This window comes from Corythoichthys intestinalis, chromosome 4 (assembly GCF_030265065.1).
Source record: "Corythoichthys intestinalis isolate RoL2023-P3 chromosome 4, ASM3026506v1, whole genome shotgun sequence".
NCBI classification, from domain to species: Eukaryota; Metazoa; Chordata; class Actinopteri; order Syngnathiformes; family Syngnathidae; genus Corythoichthys; species Corythoichthys intestinalis.
Window position 1 is genome coordinate 41,681,407 of NC_080398.1, and position 14,150 is coordinate 41,695,556.

Here is a 14,150-nt window from a genome sequence, read left to right on the forward strand (position 1 = left end):
ACTTGGCCCATCGCTAATGTTTATATCATTGCCGCCTTTGAGTTAGTCAGGGCAATTTTCAAGGATCTTGCGTAAGAAAATTATTTCTGTTTGCTGCTGTCCGAATTTCGATAGTCAAAAAGTTGATTGAAAACGTGATATGGCCGGTTTTTGTTGTTTGGGTTCGCCAGTTTATCTGCTTTGTTGTTTTCATTCACTCATTCATTTTCCATGCATGTTGTTTTGTATACGTCCCTCTAATACTGCAATCGTTTAATCGTCTCCAGTAAATAAGCATACTTTAAAAATGCTATACTAGTCGGCGGAGGCCCCAGGCATGAGGTGGCGTCCGTCACGTTAGTGAGTGGTGAGTATATCAAGCTGATCCGAAAACCTCAGAGAGGTTTTGATTTCAAACGTCACGAGATCCTCCTCGGCGCCGACTCGGGATTTCGGGCCCAGTAAAGTAGATCGATCGTTGTCATCAGGTTTCACTGCAGGCGGCATTGATCCAAATCCATTTACTGCAAATGGTATGAAAAGATTAATTTAGCGCTGAATAGACAAGCAATAAAGTCTGTGTGTACGTGTTTGAAACACATTTAGTGTTTGTGGTTTGCTTATTTTGCTTGTATTTATATATATATCTATATCATTTATATATATATATATATATATATATATTAGGGCTGTCAAACGATTAAAATTTTTAATCGAGTTAATTACAGCTTAAAAATTAATTAATCGTAATTAATCGCAATTAATCGCAATTCAAACCATTTATAAAATATGCCATATTTTTCTGTAAATTATATATATATTCTGTAAAATAAATTGTTGGAATGGAAAGATAAGACACAAGATGGATATATACATTCAACATACGGTACATAAGGACTGTAGTGTGCATTTCACTCTACTGTCATTTAAATCTGTCTATGCTGTCCTCACTCCGAAGCGTCTACTTTTTCCAAAGCTAGACAGCTAGTGAACGACGCCTTAGTAATTAGACTTCTTTCTTTTTCATCTGATTTATTAATAAAATGGCCTCAAACCATTGTCCTCTTTAGACGGTCGTAAAACTACAAAAAAAAAGTACACAAGCATTGCATTAGCAACAACGTTAGCTTAGCACGCTATACAGGTTCACAAAACATAAACAAAAAGCGTCTCATACAAAAAATATAACATTTCGCTTACTAACATAATATGTGCATTATTTACAACAACCATACTTACGGACAAATCTTGTCCAAGGATCATATAAGCACAACATTACAACGTAGGCGTCAGCCCGAGACGTCCTGCAGCCATATTGAACTGGCAAGACAACAATAAACCATGTCGCAAAGCGACCACAAGAGTTCGCTGTTAGACAGCACAAAAAGCCTTGCTGTAAAACTTACCAAAAGGCAGAATACTGTCTGAGCGGGACATGTACGTTAATTGCGTCAAATATTTTAACGTGATTAATTTAAAAAATTAATTACCGCGCGTTAACGCGATAATTTTGACAGCCCTAATATATATATATATTTATACAGTATATACATATGTATATATATCTATATTAAGGCTGTCAAAATTATCGTGTTAACGGGTGGTAATTAATTTTTTAAATTAATCACGTTAAAATATTTGACGCAATTAATACACATGCCCCTCTCAAACAGATTAAAATCACAGCAGAGTGTAATGTCCGCTTGTTACTTGTTTTTTGGTGTTTGGTGCCCTCTGCTGGCGCTTGGGTTCAACTGATTTTATGGCTTTCAGCACAATGAGTGAGTAGGGTCTATAGACCCCAATCACCAATGTCACACAATCACGTGGTCGCTGTATTGTGCCGCCATATTGTCCGTCATTGTGTGTCCGTATTGTCAATGATCGTAGTAAACTCATTGGATGAGTTGCATAAAAGACATTATTTGGAAAAGCTTCGGTTGATCCAGTCGCCAGATCCATATTTGATGCCCAAACCGATGTTTCCTCCCGTCCGGTCCCGTCCCGTGCGTCAGAGTTCGCCCCGAGACAACAAAATTTCCAATCATACTCCAGTTTATGTCACGATGAGGAGTCGGGTACCCAAAATCGGCACCGGCCCGAAAATAAACCGACATTTAGTCAGCTCAGCGTCACCGTTGTCACAATTGTAAAATGAAACTTGATCGACAACGGGCCGGTGTGTGCCGAAAAATAGCTGCCCCGCGTGAAATGTCCCCCCTGACGGGAGCGCTTATTTATAACGCTTTATTGACGTGAAAATATCAAATGTTTTAATGGACGCATTACAGTAATGGATTTACGACTGTAAGATCAGTTTTAAATAATTCAATTACACAAAATATTAGTACTGTATTTTAGTAACAAATTGTGAACTAGGCCACGTAACCATCTTTGAACATAAATGTATTAGTCTGCAGGTTTTCAAGACCATATCCCAATGACAATCACACAGGTGTGACATTTATTAGTTCAAGCAGAGTAAAATAATACATATTCACGGTACAAGAAAGTCGTTTCCGTGTGGGCGCTCCCGTCAGGGGGGACGTTTCACGCGGGGCGGCTATTTTTCGGCACAACACCTGTTGTTGCGTTCACCTTCTTGCTGCGCGACCGTGGCGGCGTGCTTCGTAGTCTCCGTCTGATGATGTCTGCGATCGTGTTGACATCATATTGATGTTTTCACCGCTGTCTGACGGCTGTCGGCACAAACGCATCATGGACCGAGATAAACAAACCGTGCTGCTATAGAGATTTGCCCTTTTCACAATGGGCACACAGCAACTACTAAAATGACCGTTTATCTTCTCTGTTACTGCAAACAACCGCCACACATGCCTTCACCATTTTAATTAATCAATGTTAACGATTGTTAGGAAGGTTTTTGGGTTCGTTTACTCGGCGGTGATTCCTTAGACAAGCAGAAAAACACGCAGTAATAGGAGGAATGTACGTAGCGGTAATATGTAAACACGATGAGCTGATGGACAATATGGCGGCACCAGTCAGGGGGCGGAGTTGTGACGTCACGTGATTGGGGTCTATTGACATCAACAATGGCGAGCTATTACCGGTAGTTTATTTTTTGATTGAAAATTTTACAAATTTTAATAAAACGAAAACATTAAGAGGGGTTTTGATATAAAATTTCTATAACTTGTACTAACATTTATCTTTTAAGAACTACAAGTCTTTCTATCCATGGATCGCTTTAAGAGAATGTTGATAATGTTAATGCCATCTTGTTGATTTATTGTTAAAATAAACTAATACAGTACTTATGTACCATATGTTGAATGTATACTGGACTGTCTCAGAAAATTAGAATACACAATATTCTAATTTTCTGAGACAGTCCTGTATATTGTTCTATGTAAAGGACGTCAGCCAAGGTCGGCCCCCCACATTTTTACCACGCCAAATCTGGTCCCCTTTGCAAAAAGTTTGGACACCCCTGCTTTAAATGGTGGATTAATGTACAGGACTGTCTCAGAAAATTAGAATATTGTGTATTCTAATTTTCTGAGACAGTCCAGTATATCTGTCTTGTGTCTTATCTTTCCATTCCAACAATAATTTACAGAAAAATATGGCATATTTTATAGATGGTTTGAAATGCGATTAATTACAATGAATTAATTTTTAAGCTGTAATTAACTCGATTAAAAATGTTAATCGTTTGACAGCCCTAATTTTTATTCGTTCATTTAAAAAAAATAATTTTATTGTATTTGTTTTTTTTACAAAAAAAAAAACAATTTCACATTCAAAATACTAATCAAACACAATTTCATTTTTTAAACTTGTAGAAATGCCAATTATGTAATCTCATTTTTTGTTGTTTTATTTTCTATTTTCATTTTATTTTTATTTAATCCAAATATATATACATATATAATACATTATATATATAATATATAATATATATATATGTTAGGGCTGTCAAAATTGTCGCGTTAACGGGCGTTATTTTTTTTTAATTAATCACGTTAAAATATTTGACGCAATTAACGCACTTGGCCCAGCTCAGACAGATTTAAATGACAGTAGAGTGAAAGGCCCACTTGTTAATTGTGTTTTGCGGAGTTTTGCTGCCCTCTGCTGGCGCTTGGGTGCGATTGATTTTATAGTGTAAGTAATTATTGACATCAACAATGGCGGGCTACTAGTTTATTTTTTTATTGAAAATTTTACAAATTTTATTAAAACGAAAACGTTAAGAGGGGTTTTAATATAAAATTTCTATAACTTGTACTAACATTTTTCATAAAGAACTACAAGTCTTTCTATCTGTGGATCACTTTAACAGAATGTTAATAATGTTAATGCCATCTTGTTGATTTATTGTTATAATAAACAAATACAGTCCTTATGTACCGCATGTTGAATATATATATCCATCTTGCGTCTTATCTTTCTATTCAACAATAATTTACAGAAAAATATGGCATATTATATAGATGGTTTGAATTGCGATTAATTGCGATTAATTACGATTAATTTTTAAGCTGTAATTAACTCGATTAAAAATTTTAATCGTTTGACAGCCCTAATATATATATATATATATATATATATATATATATATATATATATATATATATATATATATAGTGAGGACTTTTACAAGTCAGATATTATGCACAGGTTTGAGTGTTTATGATATTCTAATCTGTTCACACAGATTTGAAATTAAAATGATTTTCAGTGTTGAATGATTAGATTTGACATTTGACAAGTTTTTTTTTTTTTTTATATATAAATATTTTTTTTTACAAATAATGTGTGAATATTTAGACAGTCAAAATCATTACGAAGTGACACAATATAGCAACCATCACAGCAAAGCTACCATCGCAATTTCTCCAAAAAAGGGAATTTTCTAGTTGCATTAAATTTTCCGGTCAATGAATGAATATTAATCATGTTAGGTTTTGTTTTGTGTTTTTTTGTGTGCAAAATATAATTTAAATGGTCATTTTTCAAATCTATGTTTATCTTTAATTACTTTTTATATCATCAAAGACTGGATGTAACAGCAATTTTGTGCAACATTTGTGAAGATAGCAGTTTCCACTGCGACAATCCATTATGGATATTTGAAATCCAACCCTTTATCGCTTCTCAGGTTGCACGTTGGACGGACGATCCTACAACAGCTCAGTTTCGTGGACCAGTGCCGTCAAACCCTGCGTGACACGACGATGTCAGGTGTGCGTAAAGATAGAGAAGTAGTCGGAGGAACCGTTTTGATGTGACGCATTTTCTCCTCTTGTGACAGGAAGGCGTGATCACCGAAGCCGAAGTGCGGTGCGTGGTCCACTGCAAGAACCCCAAGATCCATCCCAAAAAGTGCTGTCCAACATGTCCGAGTGAGTTCCACCTCCGTGCGAGTCTAAAGACGGAAAGTAGCCACGTTGATGAAGTAGTCTTTTTTAAATTGTTTTAGGCTGCATCTTCGAGGGTCGGCTGTACAAAGAAAAGGAGGAGTTCAGTCCAGAAGGAAAGCCTTGCATTAAGTGTACATGCACGGTGAGTAGTAGCTGTGTAGGTGCCACGAGGTGGCGCTGAAGCAGGACTTTCATATGAGACAGTTTGAGCAGAAATACTGTATTACATGTAATTGACATATTTTAGCCCACTAAAGTTTAAAAATATTAAATGAAAAATGCAAAAAACAACAAAAATATAGAATAGAATAGAATAAAATATAAAAATGAAAAAAATAATACACAAAACAAATTATTAGACAAAATACAAAGAATGAGATGGAAAAACACTGACTAAAAATAGTAGACAAAAATTTAAGAAAAAAGTTAAATATGCAACAAAAAAAACATGATAAATAAAGACCACATAAATATTATACATAAACAGTTAATATTAGGAAAACCTGCCCGGACATACATTTTTTAAATAAAAGAAATACACAAATATTGGCTACCTGCTAATCAGCTGTTAAAAACCTCTGCCATCAAAATGTTTGCTGTGCCACATAATTGACACTTACTGGAATAACCGCTAGATGGCGCCAAATACTACTTTCATATGAGACGGGCATAAAAATATGAAATTAATACAGAAATATTACATGTAAAAGACTTATTTTAGTCCCTCCCAAAATACAAAGACTGAGATGGAAAAACACTGACTAAAATAGTAGACAAAAATTAAAGAAAAAAGTCAAATATGCAAAATAACACGATAAATAAAGAACCCATAAATATTATACATAAACAGTAAATATTAGGAAAACCTGCAAAGACATATTTTTTAAATAAAAGAAATACACAAATATAACAGCTAGATGGCGCCAAAGCACTACTTTCATATGAGACGGGCAGAAAAATACATTAATACAGAAATATTACATGTAAAAGATTTATTTTAGCCCCTCCTAAAATACAAAATATTCAATTAAAAATATATATTTAATAAAAAAACACAAACATATAATCGACAAAATGCTAAGATTATGAAATGGAAAAATACTGGGCAAAAACAATGTTAAAAAAAAACATGATAAATAACAATTATATTTTAGACAAAAGCAGGAAATGTTAGCAAAGCATACAGAGAAATTTGATGAAAAATTGATAAAAATATTACAATAAATATTAAATATTACAATAAAATGTTTGCCGAGATTCATAATTGACACTTAAATGCCGGAAGATGGTGCCAAATCACTACTTTCATACGAGATAAGATGAATACATAATAATGATATGTATATGTATATATATATATATATATATATATATATTATAATAATGAAGAAATCAATACAGAAAATAAAATAAATGTTAACTGAAAAAAAAATACACAAACAAGAAATATTAGACAAAATACAAAGATATAACTTGGAAAAAATACTGGGCAAAAATTGTATACTAAAAAAAAAAAACTACTGGTGCACGATAATTATTGGTCTGATAATTATCGGTCCGATAATAAGAATTATGACGTCAGTCCAATAAATCCAATAACATAATTAATAGGACCGATAATACAGTATGAACTGTGCTCGCTGGCTGGGAAATCAGCTGACCATTTGCGGGGCATTGCTGCCACCTGCCGGTCAGAATAATTCGCTACATCTATAATTTGGCCCACAAACTCATTCACTTTAGTTTACACAGTGCTGTGTCTAGCTTTAGCATTGACAATCGTGAATGCTTTCTGTTACTTATGTTTCCGCCTCGGAAATAAATGTGTAAGTATTTATGTTTACTATAACATATGGATGTGCAATATATGTTTACTTCGGTGGTGAAGGGTCATATGTACAGAACTTCGTAAGTTGTTGAGTTATAGAAGCCAGCCAATGCTTAAGGCTCGTAGCTCAAGCTAGTGTGCTATGCTATACATACGTATAATAGTTGTCGTTTTAATGTTAGTCCTGTCAGCATGCTTGGTAGGATTTTATACTATGCAGAGAATAAACCTCATACTTTATTGAACATCGGTTCACTCACCGCCTTTTATGTTAATTATTGTAAGGCAAGCCATTAATCCTTTTTGTTCAACCATATTTTTGTTATGAGGAATGAGTGATAAACCTTACTATATAATGTTTACGGTGTTAGTTATAAGTTAGTAAGTTATTGAGAGGCCTTTTGGTCATTGATAGGTTTGCTGTCCTAACCTTTCTCCCAGGTTAAGACAGTTGTTTCATGGACCAAGACCACAACAGTCTCCTGTAGCACCAAATATTTTTATCTGATGACAAAGCACAATACCTGTTGGGTTTATGTTTTAGTTCAGTGCTCATTGTTCAGGAAACACATCTGATTTTCTGATCTTGTTTGACCCAAATTATATTTATTTGAAAAAAAAAAATATCGGCACTTTATTTGAAGTCAAGACTGTTCTTGTCTTTTTTTTGTTCATTATAATAATGTTCATGTCATTATGAAAATTCTGGTGAGATAAAGGACAAAATCTATGTTGAATCCACCAATATTATTATTTTTTAAACCTACAGGTGTTCAAAAACTTGGGTGAATAGACATTTCAAAAATTATATATTTATTATCAGTTATCGATATCGGTATCGACTTTGATGAGCAGGAAGTTATTGATATCGGTATCGGTTTCAAAAAATGGATATCGTGCACCCCTAAAAAACTATATATATATATAATAATATATTGAAAAACCCAATAAAAAATAAATACATTCATTATAGACAAAAGCAGCTAATATTAGCAAAGCGTAAAAAATAGATGAAAAATATTACAGAAAAATAAAATTGTTAACCCTGGTATTGTGGGTATACAAAAATCAATGGTACGTTTTACATACCCAAACTTTTAAAAATTAATTAATTAAAAAAACAATATGGTGATCCCTCATTTTTCACGGTTATTGCGGACCAGAACAAGCCGCGACAAGTAAAAAAACGCGAAGTAGCGCCCCCGCCCCCCCCAAAAAAATTTGAACACACACACAAACATTTTTTTAATCTACTTATTCAGATTTATCATTGGAAAAAGATACTTATAAGACATGTTTTTCACTGGTTTCCCCAAAGTATAATTAAACACACACACACACACACACACACATATATATATATATCATATTAATTCATGGTTTTTAAGCACATTAAATGTAATAATAATGTTTTTGTTTATGTGACTGTCCCACAGAATTATTTTTAAACAAGAAATAAAGACACCCAATCCATTTTTAAAAAAGTAATTAAAAAAAAAAAATGCTTGTCTTTATGAAATGCTTCATTGAGTGAGTCCGCGCCAACTGCTCACTTACACACAATGAGTTGCCACAGCAACTGTTTAACAACTTAAACGATGATTGACGCATGCGGTGCTTTACAACAATAATAGCGACATGCTAGTTAGCTGTTAACATCCATGACAATGTCTGCCGAGCCTCATAATTTACACACACTGTACATACCGCAAGATGGCGCCAAAGCACTACTTTCATATGAGACGGGGCTTAGCGCACAAAAATAGAAAAGTTTGACTGTTGCTGTCATTGCAGGCTGGACGTACTCTTTGCATGAAGGAGGTGTGTCCTGTCCTATCTTGCCCCGCCCACCTTAGCCACACCCCCTCAGGGCAGTGCTGTCCTAAATGTCTCGGTAATTACCAAACAAACATTGGGAAATGCGTACGTGCGTGCTAGCGTGTCACAAGCTAACGCCCGTCGAACTCGTTTGGTTAGGTCAAAGGAAAGTGTTCGACTTGTCCGAGGGGAGTTGCCTGTTCCACAGCGAAGTCTTTGAGAACGCCACCTCCTTCGTACATGACAACTGCACTACCTGCACGTGCAAGGTAAAACATCGAGTCTCAATTTGTAAAATGAGGTTTTAAAATGTCATTGGATACCTTCAGGACTCCACCGTGGTGTGCAAAAGGCGTTGCTCGCGGCCGGGCAGTTGCCACGGAGAAGGCTGCTGCGACGAATGCTTGTCCTACGTAAAGGTGGACGACGTCAAGTACTGCCGAGTTCGCAATAAGATCTACAGGGTGAGAGAGAAAAACGGATGGTGAGAGAGAGAGACGGATGGATTTCTGAAGCATGTTCGTCCGTCCTCAGGATGGAGACATGTGGTCTTCGGTCAACTGCACGCTTTGCGCATGCGTGAAAGGGAACGTGGAGTGTCAGCCAAAACAGTGCGTGCCAATCACCAGCTGCCCCTCGGTGAGTGACGTCCCTCGGAAAAATTTGAGCGGGTTGTAGTCAACACCAGCTGTTGCCGTAACTATGATTTATATGGCTCCGCCCCCTGCAGAATAAGATCCTAAACCGGACCGGCTGCTGTCCAGTTTGCACTGAAAGTGAGTAAGTTCATTTCCGTAGTCCCAATTGGTCCTGAAGTGAGTTGCTTTTGTCTTAACGGGGCAATTTTCTACACAGAGCCCGGCGTATGCACCGTGTTTGGCGACCCGCACTACAACACTTTTGACGGAAGAACCTTTAACTTCCAAGGAACGTGTCAGTACGTGTTGACACGGGACTGCGGAGGCGCCGCGGGCAATAACGCCGTCGTTAACAATGGCGACTCCAGCTTCACGGTACGACGTTAGTTTCTATTAATAATAGAGATGTCCCGATCGATCGGCATCCCAATCGATCGGATCCGATCACGTCATTTTCAAAGTATCGGAATCGGCAAAAAAATATCGGACATTCCTTTTTTAGTATATATATTTTTTTTAATTAAATCATTTTCTAATTGTATTTAACGTTACAGACATAATATGTTACACTCATCCAGAGTCTTTAGTTTTGGCTTAAGGCAGGGTTGTCAAATTTATCCCTATAACGGCGGTAATTAATTTTTTAAAAAATCTATCACGTTAAAATATTTAACGCAATTAATGCATGCACTGCACGACCCACTCACGCATTGTCGCGCTCAATCTGTAATGGCGCTGTTTTACCTATATAGAGAGCTAAAAGGCAGCGTAAAATGAGTAGAGTGAATTTTGGAAGCCTTTGGAGCCTTTTTTGAATTGGCTAAAGGCTTACAATCCCTCTCCCTGTGATTAGAAATATCGTGGGAAGCAATGTGGTGATGCAAGGTTGTAATTGATCTTTTTCTTAACACCCTATGTTATTTCCCAACGCAGAGAAGATATATCAATTGGTAGCACTACGCACAGTCATGGTTCCACTTCCCATCATGCATTTGGGCATGGCTACAGTATCATTAACTGAAAGGTCAACAAATACACTAGATGGCAATATTTAGTCACAATATACAAAGTCACAAGTCTTTCTATCCGTGGATCCCTCTCACAGAAAGAATTTATTGTCATAATAAACAAATACAGTACTTATGTACTGTATGTTGAATGTACAGTGGTACCTCTACATACGATCGCTTCGACACACGAACTTTTCGACATCCGACGTAAAATTTGACTCGCCATTTGTTTCTACATCCGACGACATGCTCGAAATACGACGACAATGGCAGCACCGCAGACGAATGCACGGCGGATTTTCTTGTGTGACAAATCAACACAGGTTTCAGAAAAGGTTGGTACAGGTGGTGAAACAAGGAAAAAGTTGACGCTTACCTTCTAAATGAAGATGCAAATTACAGAAAAATATGAGCGTGGGGTGAAATGGCTCAAAAATACATCTCCACGGTCCTCCTCCGACCATCGTTCGCCAGTCTTTATAAGTTAAGCTGACAATTCTTATTGTGGTAACATCTCCAGAGAAATCGCCAGCTTCGCCACGTTTTCATCATTTCTTTCACAACTTATTCAACACAAAACGCCTGCTGTCTGCCGCAATTGACGATGTTCTCAAGAAAGCATTGAAAGCGAAAGTAAACTCTCACCCGCTCCCCTCCCTCTTTGTCACGTCAGCCCCGCGGTGCCTTCAGGTACAGAAAAAAACGTCCGCCTTATTAGAACCCGTTTCGTTACACTATTACAGGAATTATTATAATTATTATATTATTAATCCGATTTTTATTTATTATTTATTTGTTTTGCTATATGTAATTGCCATTTGTAATAGTACCAGCAGTATTTTTTAAGGATTTAGTGCAGGTTTTTGGGCTGTGGAACGAATTAATGGAATTATAATGTATTCCTATGGGAAAATCCTGCTCGACATACGACCATTTCGACTTACAAACAAGGTCCTGGAACGGATTAACTTCGTATGTAGAGGTACCACTGTATATATTTGTCCGAGTTTTATTCATTTATTTCTTAATGCATTGCCAAAATGCATATGATCGGGAAACGTTATCGGGAATGATTGGAATTGAATCGCAAGCAAAAAAAAGCAATCGGATCGGGAAATATCGGGATCGGCAGATACTCAAACTAAAACGATCGGGATCGGAACGGGAGCAAAAAAACATGATCGGAACAAACCTAATTAATAATGATACTTGAGGGCCGTAGCAGAATAAATGTGAACAGGGCTCGCGATGAGCAGAAACGGCCAGCAGGGGGGGCAGTGTCCCAAAAAATCAAAATCAAAAAGTCCGTGTTGCCCAACGACAGCTCCAAAACATCACTGCTCTAGAGGAGATCTGCATGGAGGAATGGGCCAAAATACCAGCAACAGTGTTTGAAAAGCTTGTGAAGAGTTACAGAAAACGTTTGGCCTCCGTTATTGTCAACAAAGGGTACATAACAAAGTATTGAGATGAACTTTTGGTATTGACCAAATACTTATTTTCCACCATGATTTGCAAATAAATTCTTTAAAAATCAAACAACGTGATTTTCTGTTTTTTTTTTTCTACATTCTGTCTCTCATGGTTGAGGTTTAACCATGTTGACGATTACAGACCTCTCTAATATTTTCAAGTGGGATAACTTGCACAATTAGGGGTTGACTAAGTACTTATTTACCCCACTGTATGTTGCAAGTTCATTTTAAAATTATTTCTGACATTTTGGGGTAATTAACTTGTTTTGCCCCCCCCCCCCAAAAGTCAAACTCCGTTTATACCCAGTGCCCCTAAGTTCCACCCCTGCGTGAGGAAGCATTAACCAAATAATTCCATATGTGCAAAGCTCTCATGAAGACCTTGAATTTGACGTGTGACTCAAATTGGAACCACAGCATGATTGTTATTTATTTTTTGCAATTTCATCATACAAAGTAATGCTAATAAACTGAATTGCAGTGCCTTTGATTTAAGATACGACTCAATGTGATTTGTTGAAATATTTATGACCACTTTAATTGAGAGTATGTTATTTTGTTAGCGTCATCATCAAAGGTCATATTAAGAAAATAATTATATATCTGTAAATGGTGTGACTCAACGTGGTTTGTTCGAAATACATTTTTCCACCTTTTTACTCCTGTTTGTCTTGGCTGGATGTTGTTTTTATGGTGTCATGCTGTCATACAAACCAACAAAATAATTAAAGATCTGCAAAGCTCACAACGTTTAATTTGACAACAAGAATAGTCCAGTTTGCTTGGAATCAGCCATTGCTATCTTTAATGTACCCTCACCATAGTTTGTGTGTTCTGAACTTTGAAGTGAAAGTGTTGTCCTCTTCTTAAAGGTGCTGGTGAAGAACGACGCCCGGCGCACCCGCTCGTTCTCCTGGACGCAGTCGGTGGAGGTGCGCCTAGCCGGGCTGGTCCTCGGCCTCCACCAGCACCTGACCGTGCGCAGGAACGGCACCCGCATCGCGCTCCCCTACCACGGGCCCGGCGTGCACATCGATCTGGACGGATACCTCCTCAAGCTCACGACCATCGCAGGTAACGTGCGCCATCATCATGGAACTTTTGCACATTTGTTGACATTTGTAACACATTTGTAGCACATTTGTAAAGCGTGCAAAAATAGAACTTAAAATTGACAAAAATGGCAGCAAAAAAGTGTAAACAAATATATTGATGTACAGTTGTGGTCAAAAGTTTACATACACTTGTGAAGAACATAATGTCATGGCTCTCTTGAGTTTCCAGTTATTTCTACAACTCTGATTTTTCTCCGATAAAGTGATTGGAACAGATACTTCTTTGTCACAAAAAACATACATGAAGTTTGGTTCTTTTATTACTTTATTATGGGTTAACAGAAAAAGTGATCAAATCTGCTGGGTCAAAAATATACATACATGGATCTGAAAAAGCGAATCATTGACTTGAACAAGTCAGGAAAGTCACTTGGCGCCATTTCAAAGCAGCTGCAGGTCCCAAGAGCAACAGTGCAAACAATTGTTTGTAAGTATAAAGTGCATGGCACTGTTTTGTCACTGCCACGATCAGGAAGAAAACACAAGCCATCACCTGCTGCTGAGAGAAAATTGGTCAGGAGGGTGAAGATTCAACCGAGAATCACCAAAAAGCAGATCTGCCAAGAATTAGAAGCTGCTGGAACACAGGTGTCAGTGTCCACAGTCAAGCGTGTTTTGCATCTCCATGGACTGAGAGGCTGCCGTGCAAGAAGGAAGCCCTTGCTCCAAAAGCGGCACCTTAAGGCTCGACTGAAGTTTGCTGCTGATCACATGGACAAAGATAAGACCTTCTGGAGGAAAGTTCTGTGGTCAGACGAAACAAAAATCGAGCTGTTTGGCCACAATGCCCAGCAATATGTTTGGAGGGGAAAAGGTGAGGCCTTTAACCCCAAGTACACCATGCCTACCGTCAAGCACTGTGGTGCTAGTATTATGCTGTGGGGCTGGTTTGCTACC

At 37.1% G+C, this 14,150-nt stretch overlaps 1 protein-coding gene across 3 annotated transcripts in view; it reads left to right on the forward strand.

The window, feature by feature from the left end:
• LOC130915083 (BMP-binding endothelial regulator protein-like) overlaps nucleotides 1-14,150 on the forward strand; it is a 64,714-nt gene that overhangs the window by 34,473 nt on the left and 16,091 nt on the right. For all 3 annotated transcript variants that reach the window (XM_057834804.1, XM_057834806.1, XM_057834805.1), the window contains 10 exons: nucleotides 5,108-5,190; nucleotides 5,261-5,351; nucleotides 5,429-5,511; nucleotides 8,992-9,091; nucleotides 9,175-9,284; nucleotides 9,345-9,479; nucleotides 9,550-9,654; nucleotides 9,746-9,791; nucleotides 9,871-10,028; nucleotides 13,011-13,212. In XM_057834804.1, the coding sequence (XP_057690787.1) occupies nucleotides 5,108-5,190; nucleotides 5,261-5,351; nucleotides 5,429-5,511; nucleotides 8,992-9,091; nucleotides 9,175-9,284; nucleotides 9,345-9,479; nucleotides 9,550-9,654; nucleotides 9,746-9,791; nucleotides 9,871-10,028; nucleotides 13,011-13,212 (1,113 nt within the window). The remainder of the gene's footprint in view (nucleotides 1-5,107; nucleotides 5,191-5,260; nucleotides 5,352-5,428; nucleotides 5,512-8,991; nucleotides 9,092-9,174; nucleotides 9,285-9,344; nucleotides 9,480-9,549; nucleotides 9,655-9,745; nucleotides 9,792-9,870; nucleotides 10,029-13,010; nucleotides 13,213-14,150) is intronic.